General features: G+C 44.6%; 1 protein-coding gene across 6 annotated transcripts in view; it reads right to left on the bottom strand.

The window, feature by feature from the left end:
• GRIA3 (glutamate ionotropic receptor AMPA type subunit 3) overlaps positions 1 to 8,416 on the bottom strand; it is a 308,633-nt gene extending 300,217 nt beyond the window's left edge. For 2 of the 6 annotated variants that reach the window (XM_005227469.5, XM_059883481.1), the window contains exons 1-2: positions 7,718 to 8,037; positions 6,390 to 6,548 (exon numbers count right to left, since the gene is read on the bottom strand). In XM_005227469.5, the coding sequence (XP_005227526.1) occupies positions 6,390 to 6,548; positions 7,718 to 7,826 (268 nt within the window). In that variant the 5' untranslated portion in view covers positions 7,827 to 8,037. Of the gene's footprint in view, positions 1 to 6,389; positions 6,549 to 7,717; positions 8,038 to 8,075 lie in introns of those variants that run through there. The other 4 variants (XM_010821371.4, XM_005227468.5, XM_010821372.3 and 1 more) reach the window with 4 other exon arrangements.
• Positions 8,417 to 23,395: the final 14,979 nt, after the last annotated feature.

Genomic DNA, 23,395 nt, shown 5'->3' with positions numbered 1-23,395 from the left:
AAGTCCCTCTAGAGTTAGATGCTGCCTCGTAATCACTACATTATGCATGCCACCCCAGGGAAAGAGAGCTTTCAGTCTGAGACCAGCTTCCTCAGCACCTTTCTCCCCTCCTATGGCCTCCCTTCCCTGCCAGTGCATCCCCTGCCAGGGCCCACATAGGCACCTTCAGACTCTGCAGCAGCCTCTTTTTGGGTAGTAGATCTAAAAAGTTGACATTTTCTAAGAACTACTTTACTGAGGCATGATTAATATACAAAAAACCGCACATACGGTCTTCTTTAGGCAGAAACTGAGTGCCTATGACCTTTTGCTGCTTCCCAAATGACCACAAAGATATTTAAGTTCAACATGGGGAAGGTGCACCTCCCCTATGACTTGGGTGAACTTACACCAAACCTACCACATGTAGGGAGCTATTTTTTATATATAATTTTTTATTGGAGTATAGTTGTTTTATAATGTTGTTTTAGTTTCTGCTGTACAGCAAAGTGAATCAGCCACACATATACACATATCCCCTTTTTTGGATTCGACTTTGGCCTGTAGAGGTCTTCCCTGACCAGGGGCAGCTGATCTCTGGTTTGGATAGACTGAACAGCTGCTCTGCACCTCATGTCCAGAAACACTCCTGTTTGAGTAACTTTCCTTGGAATTGAGGCATTCTGGTTTCCCATTGTCTCTGGTTTTAGAGCAAACACTCCCCAGTTAGGTATATTAACCCTGTATCAGCCACTCTCAGCTCGATTCTTAAATTAGATAGAAAGCTGTCACCCTCAAAGTAGGAGTATGGACCAAGGACAGAGATCTTCTGGTTAGAGAAGGAGCATGTGGACTGGAAAAGTCTAGAGTAGGAAACAATCCCTGGTATGGTGGGTCAGATCTCTGACTTAGGGGCCAGTGGGATACCAGTGAACAGGCCTTGGCTGGGCAGGTGGAGCATGAGGAGAAAATAACGGCAAGAGAAGAGGAAGAAGTGAGAAGAGGACAAATTCCGTCCATGTGGAACTTCTGCCAAGTACCCACCCCTTTCAGGGGCTGCTGCCCTGGCTCAAGGCTCACCCCACAGACAGGCTGAGGCTATTTGTCAGCTCTCAGACATTTCCCAAGCTGGGAGGGTCTTCCTTTTGTGTCTGCACAACTCCCACACTCCTGCTGGAAAGTGCCCAGAGCCCCCACCTTGGGTTTGCACCCTCCTGTGGACATGTCATCTAATTAGACCCAAAGCATCAAAGTCAAAGCACCAAAGGAACAAAGTCAAAACTTGACTTTTTTTTAATGGGCCAGGTAAAGTATGCAAATAATTTTCCTGACATTCAGAGCAGATGGAAAGTTTTTTGAAAGGTCTTTCAAATATATTTGTGGTCTCAGTCTAAGAAGTTCAAAGTGGAATCATCAGAATTAGCATATGTATCCCCCCCCTTCTCCCTGTGAAGGTATGAATTCTACCTTCTTAAATGCTGGCCCTCTCTAAAAATGCATGCTGTCTTTTAATCCTTTAGCCAATTATATAAAAATAACAAATCTCTTATCCACAAAGGAAGATTAATAATGGTGCCTCAGAAGCTTCATTTATTTTTCCATCTGTTAAACTGAAACCAGCCAATCACCACTGACTACCCATAATAATGAAATGTTTTAGAAATACCAGGAGTTAGAAAAAATACAATAACAATCTCAGCCAGCCCTCACTATTCTCATGGAGTCTTGGTGAGCAGCGAGAAAAAGGCAGAATGAAGGAAACAGACCTCTGATAGAGGCAGAAGTGGCGGACGTGAGAAACTAGTTTCATTTTAAGGAAAAAAAGTTAAAATTGCTGAGAGGAAGAAAAACCATGGCTCTTTTTGCAGTGGTCATAGATGGAGAACAAAGAGGTTTTGTTTCTTCATTGCCCTCAGACCCTTCCTGTCGCCCCTGCTCCACTTAGTAGATAACCAGAAGTTGCCTTCTAGGGGCGGTCCTACACTTTGCTGGATGCTCAGCTTTACAGCCCGCTGATTGCCGTCTGTTTTTATGGCCCAAATGAACAGCATCACCTGTCTCCCTCCTCACCACGTGAAAAACAGATTAAAGAAAAAAGAAAAAACATAATAAAGCTTGTGAGAAGGTGACTTAAATCTTTGACCGGCGACCTCTTCGTGCTCCAGTGAGCTTATGGAAGACCAGCCAGCAGACAGAGGGAGAGCTGTTAAGGTGCAAAGATGGGGGAATTGGGGGTGGGAGGTGGAGCTGAAGCAACTGACACTGGTTAGTGTGCCAAGATCTGTTTGAAGGCAGGTGCCAGGATATGATGGGTCTTCACCCTGCTTCCAAAGATGATGTGTAAAATGCAAACCAAACAAGACCCACCCAAGAGCAGAGAATAGGATCACGAGAGACATTTCTTTCCCAGCTGGACTTAAACAGTTAAATAGAACCTGGCAATTTAATGAGATAATTAGATTGTGACTCTGTGGGCAAGAGACAAAAACCTGTCTCAGCTAAGGACACTTGGTAGCAAAACGCGCTCAGTTAAAAAGGAGTGTGCTCTCAGTTAGCAGGTATATTTCAAATGGCTTGAAAAAAATTAATGGAACACAAATTTGCAGCTGATGAGGTACATTTCACCAGCCAAAGGGATTTTTCCTGGGGCTCCATTAGAGCCTGCACTCCTAAGTCCCACTCTCAGTCCCACCATCACTACTGTGCCTCCATCAACAGATTTTTATTTAAGCCAAGTGCGTTAAGAGCACAATTTTGTGGTGAATAACCTTTAAGGTTACATTTGCCTTTTCCTTGCCTCTTGCAAACAGTGCGTAATCCACGAACACATTTGTTGGCTGTAAAGGTGTACAACAGCAATTTTTGCAATGACAGTGCGGAGAGGGAATATGAGATCTGTGTGCTAATGAGCTGACACTGCAGAGGCTGGGGCGATGTAGTGTGGAGTACACTACAAGTGCACAGCAGCAAGACACAGGAGGAGACTTCAAGGGAATCGGAGGCATTTCCTGAGGAACCAGGGCAAGCAAGCCACCCCAAGGGGACCTGGCGGTCCCTGGGTGCTGCCACATTCCCCCAAAGCCTTATGATGATCAAATCTGGTTTTTAAAGAGCAAATGTGTATACAATGTAAAGCATGTGTGTACATCTCTTTGCATGAATACTGACTATGTGTGTAGGGGTACCTGTGTGTACCTGAAGGCATGTGTCCTAGAATCATACTATTCACACCATCCTTCTTTCTGGGGCTACCTGGCCAAATTGTAAAGGAAGGCAGCAAACTCAGTTAATCCCTGTGAAATAAGAACATGTGCTCCAAATCAGATGAGTCTCTTCGATAAACTTCAATTCACCTCTGAGCTGAGATCCCAAATGAACCACCTTTCAAAGCCAGCATGCTGTTATTGCCCTCTTAAGACGCGAAATGAAGTTGGAGTCTGTCTTAAGCAAACCTCTTGGAAGTTGTGCAAAAAAAAAAAAAAAAAGGTTGCTGGTGAAGAAGAGTCTTTAAATAACTGATGCCTGGGATTCATTGCAAGGAAACTCTCTGAATACATTGGAGGAGGGGATGCGGAGGGAGAGCAGGGACATATACAGGAGGCATTACCACTTGTTTATTTTTGACATATTTGTTTACCTGCATAATACCTGTGTCCTCAAAATTGTGTGCCTGCCCTAAGATTGAGGGCACAGGAAAGATCATGGAAAAAAATCAATTCTAGTGTTAGGGGAAGCTGAAACAAGGAATTCTGAATAGGAAGAAGGGAAAGGTCTTTAATTTTTGCCATTCTATTCCATATTGAATCAGATAGGAGAGGTGGGTGACCAGATTTGGACTCTTCTGGGGTTTTCTCAAATTCTCCCTAGATCTCCAGGGAAGGGCAGGCCAGAAGATCCAGGGTTTTTTTTTTTGTTTTTTTTTTTTTGTCTGTGCTCCATAGTGCAATCAATTGTAAGAATGGAACCAGGATCACCTGCCAGTCTCTATTGCCAAACTAGTATTGTGTGCGGACATCTATGTCACGTGATCTTCAATTCCAAGAGAAAAAGGCCAGGGCAAGAAATGAGATCCACCTACAGGACTTCCCTGGCCCCGTGAAATGATTGTGTTCTGCATTCAGAGACTATCCGTCGGAGACAGCTTTGAGATTTGGCCCCCATTCAGTGATTATGACATTCAAAGAGGACTGTTTTGAGGACCAGAGATGATGAGTTTTCCTCCTCTGTCTTCTGAGCTGTAAAGTCTGAGTGTGCAACAGGCAGCTGGGTACACATCACTGGTTTCTGGAAATGTCTTCTGTGTGAGTCAGTGTGTGCATATGTGTGGACTTGGCATACGAAGGGCAAGGTCACCTTTCTGTTTTGTCTTTCCTGTTGCCCAGTGAGCCACACCCTTTATATCACACTTTCAAGCCCCCATCAATAACCTAGTCTTGTAAGGTTATAAACTGAAGTGCTGTGGACTTAGGGTAGGGGCTTCTGATCAATTTCTTTTCCTTTCATGGTTGTTCCTTTATTGCTCTGAGAGATAAGGCATTAAGGCAACTCGACACCCAATATGGATGACTCACTGCCTGTTCTCAAACCTGAGCTTTTCACATGGCAAGGATTATTTCCTGAATGCTCCTTGAGTAGGGTTCTGATGGCCCTGGGCTGGCGAGTGCCAATCTGATTTGCCCATAAAAAACAAGACCCAAATTCTTGGAAATCAGTCATTCCTGAGGAGTCAGTTAGCACTCTTTATCTCAGTCCTCATCAGTGGAAAGGCACTAAAGTGAGTTGAAATAAATGTTATTCATTATTAATAGTAATAAATCCGGGTAGTTTCATGTATTTAGTTTTGAATCTGTTCTAATTGATACTTAGGAAGCTGCGTTTGAAATTCAGCCTCTAGACAAGATCACAGTGCTGCAGGATTAAGAGTCAGATGTGTGTTGTAAGTGTGCTATAGAAGACAGGCTGGGATTACCAAAATAAGATGCAAAGTATAGACAGACATTTTGTAACTTTCACACTTAGCTGGAATTAATAAGCGCCTATTTTTGTCAATGTCAGAAAGCCAAAGAATGTCAAATACAGAGTATCTCAGAACATGTTCTTATAAGGATCTGTACCTTCAGAGAAAATTTTCTTAAAGCTGATAACTGTCACCATTTCTTGCAAAGTACTTTACCTCCATCCCCTTGACCTAAGTCTTCAAATCCAAGGAACCCATGGCCTTGGAGACCCTGTCAACAGTTTTTGGAAATCACATATCCTTTGAGGCAGAAGCATTTGAAGAATGTCATATACAAAGTTTTACCCAACCAAATGTAAATATCATTTCTCCCCTGAAAGAAAATCAAAAGTCAAAAATTCCCAAATACACCAGCCATAACAGCAAAACATATTTATGCCATCATCACCTTCATTGGTGTGAAAACTTTTCATGAAATAAGCTTAGACGAAGAATGATCAGTCTTTCTCATAAAACATTCCAGAAAAACCTGTGTCCAACAGGCTATTAGTCATCTGGGTTCCTGTGGCTTTACTTCTTAAAATGTCCCCTTTCCATGGGAACAATCACAGGGCACAACTAGCTGTTTCAGAAGCTGCTTTGGGGCTGATGAAATTGCTCCCTTTTCATATCCAGTTTCCTGCTGCAACCTCCCCCTTCCACCTTTTGCTCTAAGTTAAGAACTGTGTTGTCCTTAACCATGGGGGCAGGGAGCAAACACCACTAGGGGAGACAGAACAGAGGTAGCTTTTTCCAGAGAGTCCTCTGAACACTTTCTCCCTTCCCGTGAGTTTGCCAGGTGTTCATCACTCCTAATCAGTTTGCAGTCTTATCAGTTCCTATCAGAGCTCTCTTGGTAAGAAAGGTGATATTCTAGGACAGAAAGAAACCAGGGAACCCAGCCTAATCTGTCCCTCAAGGTCACTTGTTTGCAGAATTTCTCATATTTGGCTTCTACATAGCGATTGTCAAATTCAGCTCCTTCTTACAGCCAGGTGCTAGCTTTAACAGTCAAGTAATGAATTGACTCAATCAAGAGGCTTCTTTCTTTAATCCCATCAGAAAAAATTTCCATGAACAACTATGCTATTTTTTCCTTTTTTTCCCCCAGCCAAAGGAAAAGAAAGGGGAGGGGGTGGCGGGGGAGGGAGCGCCAGTTTAGCAGGGAGGAAAATGAAAGTTTTGCATCAAACATTATTCACGACAGAGTTTTGTGTACAGCCTTAAGTCCCTCCCTCAGCAGGATCCTCTGGCGTTCATTTATGTCGCGTGAAACCTGAATTGACTCGAGCCTCTTGAATGTCTACTGGGGCAATCAGCCCCCCTCCAGCAGGGAGAGCAGACCCCAAGTCCCATAAGCGAAATGCGAATGAGGTCCCCAGGTCCCACAAGGAGGAAAAGCAGATCTACTTACAAGCATTAGTCACAGAAAAACTATTGGAAGAATCCAAGTGATCTACGTGGTAATTCAAATGGAAGGGCTTCTCGGTGGTGTTCTGGTTGGTGTTGTATAACTGCACAGCAAAGCGGAAAGCACTGTGCTCCTGCACCGTATTTCTCATGAAAAGTCCACCTAGAAGCAAAGGGAACTGAGATTTGGCTTGTGTCCTCCCCCCCGAGGAGTTAGAAATTGGGGAGCACTACAGATGGACGATACCCTCTCAGTGGTACCCGGGTGCACGACGATGATTTTGATTTTCAACCTGTGTGTCTTTGATGACTCTTGCGAACTCAAATTTTGGCCAAGAGAAACCTAGTTTTCCTTCAGAGAGTCAGAGGAGACGCTGGGGGAAAGGGGGCATGGGGAAAGAGGGCCGAGGAGCCTGCTTTGGGGGTCGGACGATGGAATAAAGAGTGGGACTTGGTTCTTTCTCAGGCGGTAGCTTCCTGTCCCCTCTTCCCTCCTACCTCCTATCTCCACAAGCCGGTTCATCCTTTACTGGCGCAAAGGGAAAGGTTGGAGAGAAAAACAATTTCATTTCCCCCTGCTACTCTATCCTGTTCCCCACAGCCCCCTCCACCCCGTGACAATACAGGGGCTGGGTTCTGTAATTGGCAACAATTCGAACTTCTTGACTGGTAAATACAGGCAGAAGCCGAGAGAACTCCCTCCCAGCGCCCGGGAGCCGGACTCCAGACAGACACAGCGGCAATTCATGAATTCGTGGGCTGCGTGACTTCGCCGCTCGCTGGCTCAGCTCCTAGTCTCACCCCTGCCTCTACCCCCTCCGCCACCGACCTCGGTGGCTGCCCGGGTCTCGGGGATGCAGAGTGGGTTTCCACCTCCCCTAGCACTAGCCGGTCTCTCGGGACTCGGAGACGCGGGACGGGGCGCCCTGGACCGGGTTACGCGCCCTGGCGCAGCCAGACAGGCGGCATCACCCTGGGACAACTTGCAGCGGCGGCACGCACGCCATGGCAAAGTCCGGGGCAGCGAGCCGAAAAGCCGCGACTCTGCGCCGGGTTGCAGCCTCCCAGCCTCTTGCAGGCGTCCCCGGCTCCGCTCAGCTCAGAAAACCCGGCAGCCTACCCCCACCCCCAGCCCCAGGAGACCACCTCTCCGTTTCCCGATGCTCCCCAGATCAGCCAGCTCTCTGGGGTTCAGACCCGTGAGATTCCTGCCCGATCCCCATCCCCAGTCCCTTCCCAGGCCATGCAGGACAGGGACCCGGTAGCCGTGCCAGGGCAGCGGGCTCGGGTGCCGGAGAGCCGGGGCCGACCGGCAGGCTGGCTCGCGCTTACCTATGCTGATGGTGTTGGGGAATCCTCCGTGAGAATGACCCAAAAGCCCCAGGACTAAAAAGAAGACCGCCCGGAGCACGCTTTGCCCCATTTTCTTCTGCCTGGCCATGCTACGCCTAGAACGAAGCTGACAAGAGCATGGGCGCAACTCGGGAGTCGTCAAAATAATAATAGAAAAAGAAAAAGAAATCGCCGGCTCTTTTACCCCCTCCCCTCAACTTGCTCTCGCTCACTCTTCCTTTCCACCCCACACTAGTCCTCCTCCTCCACCACCTCCTCTCTTCTCTCTCTCTCTCACGCTCCCCCTCTCGCTCCCTCTCGTTCCCAGGCTCTCTCACACCCCCTCCCCGCCCCCCACCTCACTTCTGTCTTCACACCAATCTGGAAGGCGGGTTCATTGGCTGCAAGCTCGGTTCGCCAAAGCGATCTCCCTCCCTATCACTAAGACAGACAGACAGAGAGAGAGAGAATAAAAACAGAAAACAAAAATGAAAAAGACAAAACACCAGAAAACAAACCAATAAATCCCCCAAAGAAACAAAAGAGAGAAAGAGAGAGAGAGAGAAATTAAAATCTGAGACTTTTCTCCCCTAGAAGATGGTGGGTCTAAAGAGGGATAAAAAGAAGGAAAGAGCGAAAAGGCTCAGCGGTGGCGAATTGGGCTCTTCCAATTGGGCCGGTAGGGGGATATTGATCAAAGTTGATCTGACGTGGAATTAAAGCCGCACACCGCTTAGCTCCACTGCAAACTGCAGCCGCGGACTGCAAAGCCTCGGTGCTGGCGTTTGTCAACATGGGAGATGGAATCGATAGAAATACACCAGTCCTCACGTGGGCCAGCCTTTCAAGCTGCAGCCAGTTTTTTAAAGAAAAGAAGAAAGAAAAGCTGTTTTGTTTGTGCGTTTGTGCGTCTGGCTTAAAGCAGAGGGGTCTTGCGGGGGGCGGTGAGTGGTTACTCTGGAGTCTCTGTAGAGACTCGGAGAAGCAGTTCCCATCACAATGCGCCCGAAGATGCTGCGCATGCCTGGGCCATGCCGCTCAGTTTTTACAGCGGAGATCCGAGAAGGAGTGAAGAGCCCCCCAGCCACCCCCAATCCCCACAGCTCTGGGAGGCGAGTACCTCTCCGGACCCAAGCGCAGAGCCGGGCCTACGGGGGAGGGGGGAGACGGCCGTGCTGGGCAGCACGGGGCTGACTGCTTGGGAGGACGTAGAAAAGTCTGTGCGTGGAGGTGGTGACTAAAAGGTTAATGAAAAGGACTCTCAGTCCCAACAGTGAAGGAGGAGAGAGGTGCAGGAATGAGTTGGGATATGGTGGCTAGGAGCACTCCGTGGACCGGAGGAGCCTGGTTGGCTACAGTCTATGGGTTCGCAAAGAGTCGGACAGGACTGAGTGACTAACACACACACAGTGATTGGAAGTTAAGGTTGGAGGAAACTGCCCCTAACTGCCTTGCTCCCTCGGTCTTGCCTTTCTGCATAGTATCCTAGGCCCCTGAGTGATGACCCCAGAGGCCATCAATTTCCCCCCACTCCTCTTGTCTAAGGAGAAGAAAGAACAGGGATTGGATCCTGTATATACAATATATAGTCTGGATCTCTATTGAGGGTGGTCCCCTCCACAACATCCCTTGGACAAATAAACCCCTTAGGCTGTAGCCGCCTCTCCATAGCCCCTTTCTCCAATGGTGAGAAAAAAGAAGCCTCCTTATCTCCAGAGTCTTTCACACCTACCCCAGCTACTGGGGAAGGGCCGGATTTTGTCCCTCTCCACAACAGCTGTTCTTTTTTTTTTTTTTTTTTTCATATCCTCTTCTCCTGGTGTACGTGGAAAATGAAACTTCCTGCCAGCCTGCAGCAAAGTGGTATGCATGGGGTAGAGGATACTAAGGCAGGGCCCCAGGGCCCCAACTGACACACTGATTACGCCAGAACTTTGGGTTTGATGTGACATATATTGGAGCCCAGAACAGAAAGTTTTTAAACCCTTGAGCAATCAGAAAAATAGGTCTAGGCTCTTCCCAAATGTCTACCCATTCTGATAATGTAGAATATCTTCCTACCCCACCACCCATGGAAATCTATTGTCTCCATTTGGATGGTCCATGCAAAGAGTGAGGGAGAAACCTAGGATTCATAGAAGCCTAAATTTGCAGGTGGTTGGGATATTAGGACAAAAGGGTAGCAGAGGCTAGGTTGACTACCTCTTGACAAATGTGGAGCGAGAGACAACATGATTCAGGGACATGGACTTAAGGAGACAGGTTCAGGTTCAAATCTATATTCCATCATATAGAGGCATTGTGTGACCTTGAGTGACTTTCTTAATCTGAACCCCAGTTCAGACTTTCATCTGCAAAATGGAAATAGAAATATTTCTTTCCTGATAGACTGGTTGTAGATTGAATAAGATAGTGGATTAAGTGGATCTAATTCAGTGCCTGACTCAAAGAAATCAATAAATGTTAATTTCCAAACTCTCTTCCCTCTTTCTCATCTTCTGATAGTGCCATTTTCTCCCCCAAAGTACCTCATGCAATCAGCCTGCTCTTTCTCTACCATCCCCCAAACCTCAGACTCAGCTGCCCAATTTTTGCCAGTGTTCCACATCAGTCTTCCCACTGTAGTTCCTCCAGAGCCCTAGGAGACAGGACAGAATCTGGTAGATGCGTCTGTACTAAGGTTCTAATAGCAGGCAGTGGCAATTTAATATTAAAAATGACACATTTAGAGAACCTTTACTCTGTGCCAGGCACTATATGTTCCTCCTTTTAGATAACATAGTTGCATTTTAATAGGAGCCTTCAATGCTTTGGCCAAAGAAATAACTCTGATGAGTTTCAGGTTGGTTTCAGGTGGATAGACAACATATTTTGGACAGAGGCAGGGTCGCGGGCAGCTTTCAGCACACCTCACTTCACTCCTGAAGGCCTCCAGGTCCCCAGCCCTGCTTGGCTGACACTGAGCATCAGTGGATGAAGAGAATTGTGGCCATCTTTAGCCATTTGGCTGGAAGAGTAATAGGATGGGTCAGCAAGGAAAGATGAGAGGAAGAAAGGCATCTCAGTGCCTCTGCACTTGAAAATTCTCCATTGAATTCATCTCTGTAAATGACACCCATCCCTTCCATTTTCAGTCTCCCCTCTCCACTACCTTTTTCCCTCTCTTTCATCTGCTGCCACTCTTTCAACTTTGCACCGTCAGTGGCAGCTGTTGGCAGAATTGGACTAGTCCCATCTGAGCCAGCAGGGACACAGTGGCGCACGAGGCATATTGCTGTTGGTGGAAAAGCCTGCTTAATATGTGCGGATTCTTTTGCAATTGATCCAAGAAAGCAGTGAGACCCTATTTGAACTTCATCTCTGGTTTTCCAATGAGGAGCTAGAGGTTGTACTAGCAGCATCATAGCCACCAAAAGTTGCCAACAAAGCCCCCAAACCAGCTCTCCCTCTGTGCTTAAGAGGTATCCCTGCTCCACTCAAGATGACCTGCTAGTCTCAGGACCCAAGACTGCACTTTTAAATGAGCTCTATGATACAGTTTAAGCAGCAAGAAAATAATTCATTGCAGTTCTTATTGAGAGGCTGTTCTGTATTCTTTCATGACATGGTTAGTCAGGTGCAGTCACAAGAGGGGACGTAGGAAAGGCACAGGAAAACAAATTTATTATCCTCACAGGTCCTAGAGAAACTGTCAATATGCCATACCAGAGGACCACATTGTGGGGTACCCAAGGAATGGGCTCAACCAAGCAAGTGGGGGAGATGAGATAGAGACCAGAACAGAGGCCCAGGGGAAAGTACATTTATTGGGGTTCAGAATACACAAGCAGCCCAATATGCTGCAGTCCGTGGGGTCGCAAAGAGTCAGACACGACTGAGTGACTGGACAACAACAAATATATAAGCAAAAGGGTTATTTCACTGGGATATTTTAGGGACATTAGGTGACAGTCAAGGGAGAGCAAGCCTTACCACGCTGACACACCTGGTTACCTGGCAAGGGGCTCATGGCCTGATTTTGGGGATGTTGGGGCAGCAAATGAAATGTGGAGTTCTAAAATTTATAATACAAAAGTGAAAATAGTGGAGAAGGAAATGGCAACCCACTCTAGTATTCTTGCTTGGGAAATCCCAGAGACAGAGGAGTCTGCTAGGCTACTACAGTCCTGCTGCTGCTGCTGCTGCTAAGTCGCTTCAGTCGCGTCCGACTCTGTGCGACCCCATAGACGGCAGCCCACCAGGCTCCCCCGTCCCTGGGATTCTCCAGGCAAGAACACTGGAGTGGGTTGCCATTTCCTTCTCCAATGCAGGAAAGTGAAAAGTGAAAGTGAAGTCGCTCAGTCGTGTCCGACTCTTAGCGACCCCGTGGACTGCAGCCTACCAGGCCCTCCATCCATGGGGTTTTCCAGGCACGAGTACTGGAGTGGGGTGCCATTGCCTTCTCCGCTACTACATTCCATGGGGTCCCAAAAGGGTCAGACACAGCTTAGTGACTCAGCAACAACAAAGAACAATGGCGGTTTTAGCCAATATGTGAGAACACAAAAGTTATAAGGAATTGGGGGCTGAAACAAAAGTCCGATTGTTTACAGATGTGGGTGTCTACGTAGAAAAACCAAAATAAGCTTCAGGTGAATATTTAAACTAAAACAAACAAACAAACAAAAAACCCAAAAAGCAAAAGTGAAAATAAATAATACTTCACTGTTGCGATTTCTGTTTCAAAATTGGGATGGGGCACTTGGGTAAGCAAAAAGAAAAGTCAGCAGTGGAATTTGGAGATGGAGTCTATATTGCACATTAAACTTCATACTTACTAACTGGATACTTTTCAAATAAGAAAAATAATGACAAAAATCATTCTGATTCCTTAGAAGGAAACTGTTCTACCCTTTATAAAGTTAATGAAACCAAGATGCTATATCCCTTGCCTAATAGAAAGATGATTTTCTCACTGTTTGACTTGAAACTTTGATTTCTTCAACAAACGTTTGACCACCTGCTCTATGACAGGCTCTGCTAGGCACCGGGAATTTAAGGAAGCAAGACAGTTTCTGCTTTCAGTAAATTTCAGGTTCAGAGAGGAGCAGATGTATTCATTGGGAATGGCAATCTAACAGGATAAGTGCTGTGAAAACAGTAAGTACCAGCTACCCATGGAAGTATAGAGGAAGGTGTTTAAATGTCTGAAACAAAGTATTGATACTTCCCTTGTCCTACATTCAATGCCATGCTTCTAAAAAGAGAAGACAGAACAACAGGATTTCTAAGGTCCTATGATTCTATGTTGTTCCTTGTTCAGTAGCTAAGTCATGTCTGACTCTCCAACCCCATGGACAGCAGCATGTCAGGCTTCCCTGTCCTTCATGATCTCCCGGAGTCTGTTCAAACTCATGTTCATTGAGTCCCTGATGCCATCCAACCATCTCATCCTCTGTCATCCCCTTCTCCTCCTGCCCTCAATCTTTCCCAGCATCAGGGTCTTTTCCAATAAGTGGGATCTTCCCATCAGGTTGCCAAAGTATTGGAGCTTCAGCATCAGTCCTCCCAATGAATATTCAAGGTTGATTTCCTTTCAATTCAGTTCAGTCACTCATTCGTGTCCGACTCTTTGCAACCCCATGGACTGCAGCACGCCAGGCCTCCCTGTCCATCACCAACCCCCGGAGTTTACTCAGATCCATGTCCATTGAGTCAGTGATGCCATCCAACCATCTCATCCTCTGTTGTCCCCTACTCCCCCTGCCTTCAATCTTTCCCAGCATCAGGATCTTTTCAAATGAGTCAGCTCTTTGCAGCAGTTGGCCAAAGTATTGGAGTTTCAGCTTCAGCGTCAGTCCAAAGAATAGTCAGGACTGATCTCCTTTAGGATGGACTGGTTGGATCTCCTTGTAGTCCAAGGGACTCTCAAGAGTCTTCTCCAACACCACAGTTCAAAAGCATCAATTCTTCGGCACTCAGCTTTCTTCACAGTTCAACTCTCACATCCATACATGACCACTGGAAAAACCATAGCTTTGACTAGATGAACCTTTGTTGGCAAAATAATCTCTGCTTTTTAATTTGCTCTTTTGGTTTGTCATATTTTTCCTTCCAAGGAGCAAGTGATTTTTAATTTCATGGCTGCAGTCCCCATCCGCAATGATTTTGGAGTCCAAGAAAATAAGATCTGTCGCTATTTCCAATTTTCCCCTTCTATTTACCATGAAGTGATGGGACCAGGTGCCATGGTCTTAGTTTTTTGAATGTTGAGTTTTAAGCCAGCTTTTTCACTCTCCTCTTTCACCCTCATCAAGAAGCTCTTTAGTTCTTCTTCACTTTCTACCATTACAGTGGTATCATCCACGTATCTGAGGTTGTTGATATTTCTCTGGCAACTTTGATTCCAGCTTGGGATTTATACAGCCCAGCATTTCACATGATGTAGTCTGCATAGAAGTTACATAAGCACGGTGACAATATACAGCCTTGTCATACTCCTTTCTCAATTTTGAACCAGTCCGTTGTTCCATGTCCGGTTCTGTTGCTTCCTGACCTGCACACAGGTTTCTCAGGAGGCAGGTGAGGTGGTCTGGTATTCCCATCTCTTTAAGAATTTTCCACAATTTGTTGTGATCCACACAGTCAAAGGCTTTAGCGTAGTCAATGAAGCAGAAGTAGCTATTTTTCTGGAATTCTCTTGCTTTCTCTTCTGACCCAGTGGATGTTGGCAATTCAATCTCTGGTTCCCATGCCTTTTCTAAATCCAGCTTGAACATCTGAAAGTTCTCGTTCATGTACTGCTGAAGCCCAGCTTGAAGGATTTTGAGCATTACCTTGCTAGCATGTGAAATGAGCGCAATTGTGTGGTAGTTTGAATATTGTTTGGCATTGCACTTCTTGAGATTGGAATGAAAACCGACATTTTCCAGTCCTGTGGCCACTGCTGAGTTTCCAAATTTGCTGACATATTGAGTGTAGCACTTTAACAGCATCATCTTTTAGGATTTGAAATAGCTCAGGTGGAATTCCATCACCTCCACTAGCTTTGTTCATAGTGATGCTTCCTAAAGCCAACTTGACTTCACGTTCCAGGATGTCTGGCTCTAAGTGAGTGATCACATCATCATGTTTATCTGGGTCATTAAGACCTTTTTTGTATAGTTCTTCTGTGTATTCTTGCCACTTCTTCTTAATCTCTTCTGCTTCTGTTAGGTCCTTACCATTTCTGTCATTTATTTTGCCCATCCTTGCATGAAATGTTCCCTTGAAATCTCCAATTTTCTTGAAGAGAACTCATATCTCCCATTTTATTGTTTTTGTATATTTTTTACATTGTTCACATAAGAAGGCTTTCTTATCTCTCCTTGCTACTCTCCGGAACTCTGCATTCAGTTGGGTATATTTTTCTCATTCTTCTTTGCCTTTTTCTTCTCTTCTTTTCTCAGCTATGTGTATAGCCTCCTCAGGCAACCGCTTTGCCTTCTTACATTTCTTTTTCTTTGGGGGATGGTTTTGGCACTGCCTCCTGTACAATGTTACAAACCTCTGTCCATAGTTCTTCAGGCACTCTACCATATCTAATCCCTTTAATCTGTCACCTCCACTGTATAATCATAAGGGGTTTCATTTATACCTGAATGGTCTAGTGGTTTTCCCTGCTTTCTTCAGTTTCAGCCTGAATCTTGCAATAAGGAGCTCATAATTTGACCACAGTCAGCTCCCAGTCTCGTTTTTGCTGACTGTATAGAGCTTCTTCATCTTCAGCTGCAAAGAATATAATCAATCTGACTTTTGTACTGATCATCTGGTGATGTTCATGTGTAGAGTTGTCTCTTGTGTTGCTGGAAGAGGGTGTTTGTATGACCAGTGCATTCTCTTGGCAAAACTCTCCTAGCTTTTTCCCTGCTTCATTTTGTACTCTAAGGCCAAACTTGTCTGTTATTCCAGGTATCTCTTGACTTCCTACTTTTGCATTCCAATCCCCTGTGATGAAAAGGACATCTGTTTTTGGTGTTATTTCCAAAAGGTCTTGTAGGTCTTCCATAGAACCAGTCAGCTTCAGATTCTTCTGCATTAGTTGTTGGGGCATAGACTTGGATTACTGTGATGTTAAATGGTTTGCCTTAGGAAAAAACCGAGATCATTCTGTCATTTTTGTGATTGCACTCAAATGCTGCATTTCGTGAGCCTTGTCTCACATAACTGGAAGGGACATAGGGCTGGCTTGAATTTTGTTTTGTTGTTTAATTTTTGGCTGAAGTGGGTCTTCATTGCTTTGCACAGGCCTTCTCTAGTTGTGGTGAGTGGGGGTTACTCTTCAGTCTGATACATGGGCTTCTTACTGCAGTGGCTTCTCTTGTTGAGGGGCAAAGGGTCTAAGGTGCAAGGGTTTCAGTAGTTGTGGAATACAGGCCCATTAGTTGTGGCACACAGGCTTAGTTGCTCCATGGGATGTGGAACCTTCCCAGACTAGGAACCAAACCTCTGTCCCCTGCATTGGCAGGTGGATTCCCATCCACTGTGCCACCAGCGAAGTCCTGGCTTGAGGTTTGATTGGACTCAGTAGGTCAAAATTTTTATCAAAGACCTGATTTCTTTTCCTCTCTCCTTTCTGCTTCCCACATGATGGCAAAAATGTCTATAGTATTTCTTGTCTTCATATCTGCATCACAGCTTTTTATATCCTTGGTTCAAAATGAGTCACATGACCATTCATGATCTAATCCTGTGACCTAGCAATGTCATTCTTAACCCACATAAACCAGTCATCATGGCATGGTGGATTATGCTCCATCCATAATGCTGAGATTAGGGAATAGAGTCATTCCTCCCCACCCCTCACCATACCACACGATTGACACACAGTAGGAGGAGGGAAAGATGGAGGTTGGAAAACAACCACAATAATCCCTAAAATCTCTATTTTCCAAAGTTCTCTGAGAATTGTGAGTGGTAATTATTTTACTTGAAATGTCTTCAGGGCCCTGATGACTTGCTGAAATGGTCTTGTCTTTGGTCCATTAGACATAGACTGCTCAATGGTGAGATCCTTCTGTTATTTTGATAGTTCAGTTCCCTAAATTCAGTTCATGATGCATCTGCCTGCTATTTAATTCTTCTCTTAAGAGAATCATGTTCTATTGAGTGTCCAGGGTAAGAAATTGTTATAGAAATAATTTCTTTGCTTAAGGGTAGAGGCAAATAGGCTTCCAGGTCTTTTCAGATAGTGACCTACTGACTCGTCTCTGTGTCCTTCTCAGAGTAAGCAGAGGTTTAGGGTGATATTCCACAGACTGTGAAACTGAAGAATCAGAGAGGTTTAGTGAACAGCCCAAGGTCACACAGCCAAGTGTTGGGGAATGGAGTTTCTTAGCCCTCTAGGGCTTTATCCACCAGACCAGAGTCTCCTTCATGCTGTGAGAGAATTGAATCATAACGAATATATTCCACTGGGATGGGTACATCTTAGCAAGTAATTATCCCCTGGTGGGTTCTGAATGGGCTTGAAAACTGCAGATGGAAATCACTTGGCTTCAGGATTCCAGCTTCTCACAAAGTCACATTCTTATAAGCTGCAATGTCTCTCTGATGGGAAGTATAAATTTATTGAGAATTATTCCAGGTTACCTCCAAAAGATGATATTGTTGACATTTTTATTAATGTACACGTTTTTTTTTACCCTCTGGGAAGGTTAGAAATCATCACTGTGAAATAGCCTAGCCAAGTTCGGTGGAAATAACCCCCAACCTAAAACTGATTTTGCATCCCAGTCGTAGTTGGAAAAGAGCTGCATATTTGAGCAGATTTGAGATTTTTTATTGAGAAATTCTGGGTGCCAATTGGTTGAGGAGTTATGCTTTTATACTCAACTGGAAGTTTTCATCTTTTGGAGTACTTACGAAAATTAGACCACCAGACCACCTTACCTGCTTCCTGAGAAATCTGTATGTAGGTCAAGAAGCAACAGTTAGAACCAGACATGGAACAATGGACTGGTTCCAAATTAGAAAAGGAGTACGTCAAGGCTGTATATTGTCACCCTGCTTATTTAACTTATATGCAGAGTACATCATGAGAAACGCTGGGCTGGAGGAAGCACAAGCTGGAATCAAGATTGCTGGGAGAAATATCAATAACCTCAGATATGCAGATGACACCACCCTTATGGCAGAAAGCAAAGAGAAACTAAAGAGCCTCTTGATAAAAGTGAAAGAGGAGAGTGAAAAAGCTGGCTTAAAACTCAACATTCAGAAAACGAAGATCATGGCATCCAGTCCCATCACTTCATGGCAAATAGATCGGGAAACAATGGAAACAGTGAGAGACTTTAGTTCTGGGGGCTCCAAAATCACTGCAGATGGTGACTGCAGCCATGAAACTGAAAGACGCTTGCTCCTTGGAAGAAAAGTTATGACCAACTTAGACAGCATATTAAAAAGCAGAGACATTACTTTGCTAACAAAGGTCCGTCTAGTCAAAGCTATGGTTTTTCCAGTAGTCATGTATGGATGTGAGAGTTGAACCATAAAGAAAGTTGAGTGCCGAAGAATTGATGCTTTTGAACTGTGGTGTTGGAGAAGACTCTTGAGAGTCCCTTGGACTGCAAGAAGATCAAACCAGTCAGTCCTAAAGGAAATCCACCCTGAATATTCATTGGAGCTGAAGCTCCAATATTTTGACCACGTAATGCGAAGAAGTGACTCATTTGAAAAGACCCTAATGCTGGGAAAGATTGAAGGTGAGAGGAGAAGGGGATGACAGAGGATGAGTTGGTTGGATGGCATCACTGGACATGAATTTGAGCAAGCTCTGTGAGTTGGTGATAGAGAAGCCCGGCATGGTGCAGTCCATGGAGTTGCAAAGAGTTGGACAGGATTGAGTGACTGAATTGAATTGACTGATGAAAATTAGAAAGTGACTCCAGATTCTGAAACTCACAGAATTGTGTCAGGAACTGAGTCAGCAGTATACCATATCATATGAAGGCAAAACAGCTTTTTTCCCTCATTTTTAAGATGTGTGTGGAAGTAGTGGTGATGAGGTTGGAATGCGTAAAGCTCATGTGTTAGATTGAATGAGGGCTCCAATCAGTCCCTCCTTCCTGCATCCCTACCTTTCTCAAGGCCCCACCGTGCGTAATTTTTTCTCTGCCCCTTGACTTTGGATTTGGCCATACCATATGCATGTGGGTAGGAGTGACTGTCTTTCAGGTTGTGTCTTAAGAAACCACATGCAGTTTTGCTTGCCGTCTTCACCTCTGTCAGTGCCAAGAGCAATACATGTACCAGCTAGTATGCAGTCTAAGAAGAATGAAAGACATGGGGAGCAGAACTGCCCCAGTTGACTCACAGACCTGTAATAAGGAGCAGAACCATCTCAGCTACTCTAGTCTATAGCAGAGCTGCCCAGGTGAGCTCAGACTAGATCAGCTGAACCACAGACAATGTGCAGATGAGTGAGAAATGATAAATGCTTGTTCTTTTGAGCCACTAAGATTTTGGAGCATATATAGCAGGTATCTGGCAGTGATGTGTTTCTATGAGTGATCTAAGTCTAGGGTGCATGCATTCTGTTTGCCCAGGACAGTTCACTTTATGACCATTGTCCTAGCCTAAGTTTCCCTTTCACTCTCAAAAGTATCCCAACTTGGGTGATAAACTCTCATCCATCTAGCTGAGGTAGTGTGTGGCTTATGGGGTTGCTCTAAGGGCCAGAGAAAGACTTGCTATCTGCTTGTTTGCCACTTCTGCTTTTTTTTCTTTCTTTTTTCTTTTTGCACATGCTACAGCCTGTGGGATTTTAGTTCCCCAACCAAGGTTTGAACTCAGGCACCTGGCAGTGGAAGTGCAGAGTCCCAACCACTGGGCTACCAAGGAAGTCCCAACTTCTGCTTCTTAATTCCTGTTTCCTAATCTGTCAACTGGGTTTCCCTGGTGGTGCTAGTGGTAAAGAACCTGCCTGCCAGTGCAGGAGATGTGGGTGCCATCCCTGGGCTGGGAAGATCCCCTGGGGTTGGAATGGCTACGCACTCCAGTATTCTTGCCTGGAGAATCCCATGGACAGAGGAGCCTGGCGGGTTACTGTCCATGGGGTTGCAAAAGAGTCAAGAGTCAACCAATCAGCAACAACAATCTGGCAACTGGGGCTTTAACTCTAGCCATCTTGAAGAATCAGGTCTTTTTACCACTCTTTTGGATCCAGGACATTCTGGATTTCCTGATTTAAAAATGAATTCAGAGTAGTTAGAGGAATGAAAAGATAAATGAAAACAGTTGAATTCTAGGATACTTGATTGTAGCTAATTTTTAAAAAGGAATTTCTAGGTTTCCTAAAATTTAATCTGTTTTGTGTGCTGTGAGCAGATTCTGTTGAATCTTTATGATGTCATTTCCATGAACATCATAATATTTTGAGGGAAAAGAAAAGCATATTAACCATTCCACATTTTTCTGGGTGATGACCCACACAACCAAAATTAGTGCTTTTCTCCTTTGAAAATAAGTATCTCCAAGTTTAAGAAAATCCAGTTTATGTGGAAATAGACATTTGAAGAGAGTTTTATAGTTTGCTAAAGGATTCACTGCAAGTTTCCTTTAAACAGTGAACTGTTCTTGTTCAGTGATTATCAGCTGGATATGGTTTTGCCCTCCTGGGGACAAGTGGCTGTGTCTGGAGAGGTTTTTGATCGTCACACCTGGTGGAGGGGTGGTGGTTGCTATGGCACTTAGTGGGTAGAGGCTGAGGTTGCTGCTAAACCTCCTTGAATGCACAGGACAGCCCTTGACAACAAAAGACTATCCAGTTGCAGAAGTCAATAGTGCCACTGTTGAGAACCCTACTCCTATGTTTAAAAAAAAACAAGATACGAGTTTTTACAAAGAAACAAACGGTTTACACATGCCTTTTTAGAAATGTGAATATTGGACCAGGTGTCTAAAAACCTGGATTCTAATTGCAGCTCTGCCCAAAGTACACTTTCTGCGTTTCAGTGTTTTGATATGTGAGCACCTACAGTGCTTGTTACTAGTCATCAGTGGTTCAAGGAATGTTATTGTTATTATTATTGCTCTTTTTTTAAGTTTAGAGAAATGTTAAAGGAGAGGAAGAAGCAGTTACAGAAATATCTTTGTAGTGATCTTCAGGGTTCAGCGTTGGGCAGAAAGCTAGTTTCCACTGAGCCGCCATCTCTTGGTTTGACTCAAGGATGGGGAGTGAGGTGGACTCTGCTAAGCAGCAGCAGAAGGAGGGAAACAAAGGAGAAAGGCCATCCATTGTTTAATTTAGAAACTCTTCAGGGCAGAGAAGACTGGCTGGATAACTTGTGGGGTCCAAGGCAAAATGAAAATTCTGGGCCCTTGTTCAAGCATTATCAGGAATTTCAAGACAGAGACAGCACAGTGTTACGCCAAGCACAGCTGGCAAGACTCTGGGCATCTGCACTTCTCAGGCTGATGAAGCCTTCCTCAGAGGGCAGTGCCTGCTCTGGAGGGGAACAGGCAGTATGGAGAGCCTTTCTCCTCAGTTCCCTGGGCTCTTGACTCTGGGTCTCAGGGAGAAAGCTTGAGCACTAAGGGCCCTCCAGGTCCAAAGGAAATGAAGGGCTTCCTCAAGGGAGGCCACAGACAGTTCCTCAGCTGCTTCTCCTGGCCTCCCTCAGTGCAGAGTCCCAATCCCAAGAGAAGTTCCCTGTTACAAAGGAAGTGAAAAATCACTTAAATTCACTGTTTCTTGGCAGGAGGCCAGCCAAAGAGTGGTCTTACAATCTTACCTACCCTGCTATCTAAACTCAAATTGAGTTCCCTAGGGGAAGATCATTCTATATCCAGAGGCAGCACACTGGGAAAGTCCTTGTCGGGCAATGGCTTTAAATTCAAAGAAAACAAAGTGAAACCAAAGAAACATCGCCTTCCCTTTAAAGTTCTGGTTAAGAGTTTAGAACATTGTTATATTTTGCTAATAAAGGGAAAACAGTTACTCCTTCCCAATTCTGAATTGCCTTTACTCAAAATTTTGGTATATGCAGATTAATTTGGTATTTTATCCTTATGGTGATGATGGTGTTGATGACAATAAAGAAGATAATAGTCATGAGGATAGCAACAATGATGATAGCAAACATATATATCTTATCACATGCAAGGTACTTTGCTAAATGATTTAAATATATTATCTTAGGGAATCCTGAGAGCAACTCTTTGAGATAAGTACTATTATTATTCCCATATTTAATGCAAGCCAAAATTAGAGACATTTCATACAAACTTTAAAGGAAAGAGACCCTGAGAAGCATCTGTCAAGCAAGAGATGGTAAATGGAAAGTAATTGCACAGTTCTCATTCTGAACAAGTGAGAATGTGAAAATTGTCATTGCTTTCCCCTTTTATTTAGGATGTTCCCTTTATTGTGTATTTTGTGAACACAAAGTTTATTTTTAAATGCTTTTCATAATGCTTAGTACCCAGAAGCTTCTCAATAAAGTTATGTTGAATGAATTAATAAATGAGAGCTTTTGTGGGCTTACTCAAGGTCTCAGCCTTCTTAAGAATTTAATGAAAATGTCCTAAGTTCTTTAATTATGAATTCTGCCACAGAAGTTTTGAGAAACAAAACTTTGTGGTTGGAGAAGTATGTTTACTTGCTCAGTCATGTCCAACTCTTTGCACCTCCATGGACTATAGCCTGCCAGGCTCCTCTGTCCATGGGATTTCCCTGGGCAAGAATACTTGAGTGGGTTGCCTGTTCCTTCTCCAGGGATCTTCATTACCTTCATTGCAGGTAAATCATACCTATAATATTAGCCTGCCCTTCTTATATGGTTATAAACTAAGGCACCATGTCTGGGCTTCCCTGGTGGCTCAGAGGTTAAAGTGTCTGCCTGCAATGTGGGAGACCTGGGTTCGATCCCTGGGTCGGGAAGATCCCCTGGAGAAGGAAATGGCAACCCATTCCAGTATTCTTGCCTGGAGAATCCCATGGATGGAGGAGCCTGGTGGGCTACAGTCCATGGGGTTGCAGAGAGTCGGACACGACTGGGCCACTTCACTTCACTTTAAGGCATCATTACCACCACCTTGTGGTTGCTTCCAACAATTGCAGACAAATTGTTGCTGTTAAGTCACTAAATCATATCTGACTCTTTGAGACCCTCTGGACTGTAACTCTCCAGGCTCCTCTGTCCATGGGATTTCCCAGGCAAGAATACTGGAGTGGGTACTCATGCCCTCCTCCAGGTGATCTTCCCGACTCAGGTATTGAAACTGCATATCCTGCATTGGAGGGCAGATTGTTTACCACTGAGCCACCAGGGAAGCCCTGAAGACAAATTGCCCAAGCAAAAAGTCAGAGTTGTCTTGAATACTGAGCCTTACACTTTCTTAGTATATTACTTGACTTTTGATATTGTTAGATTTATTGGTAATAAATTAAAACAATAAAAGTCTATGTCTTTCATTGTAGAATACTTCAAATTCTTTTTGGAATTGAACAGTGTGATTAATAAGTACCTGAGAGAATGGAATGCTTACATTTCCAAACTAATTGATTTTTGAAAATTATGAACATTTTACTGTCCTTCTAACCAGAGTTAAACTTTAGGAAACCAACTTCCTTTATATTCTTGTTGTTTTTGTTCAGTCTCTCAATTATGTCCAACTTTTTGCGACCCCATGGACTGCAGCACACCTGGCTTCTCTGTC

Source organism: Bos taurus, chromosome X (genome assembly GCF_002263795.3).
Source record: "Bos taurus isolate L1 Dominette 01449 registration number 42190680 breed Hereford chromosome X, ARS-UCD2.0, whole genome shotgun sequence".
NCBI lineage: Eukaryota > Metazoa > Chordata > Mammalia > Artiodactyla > Bovidae > Bos > Bos taurus.
Note: the sequence above shows the minus strand (reverse complement) of the source record. Positions and strands in the feature narration are given on the sequence as shown.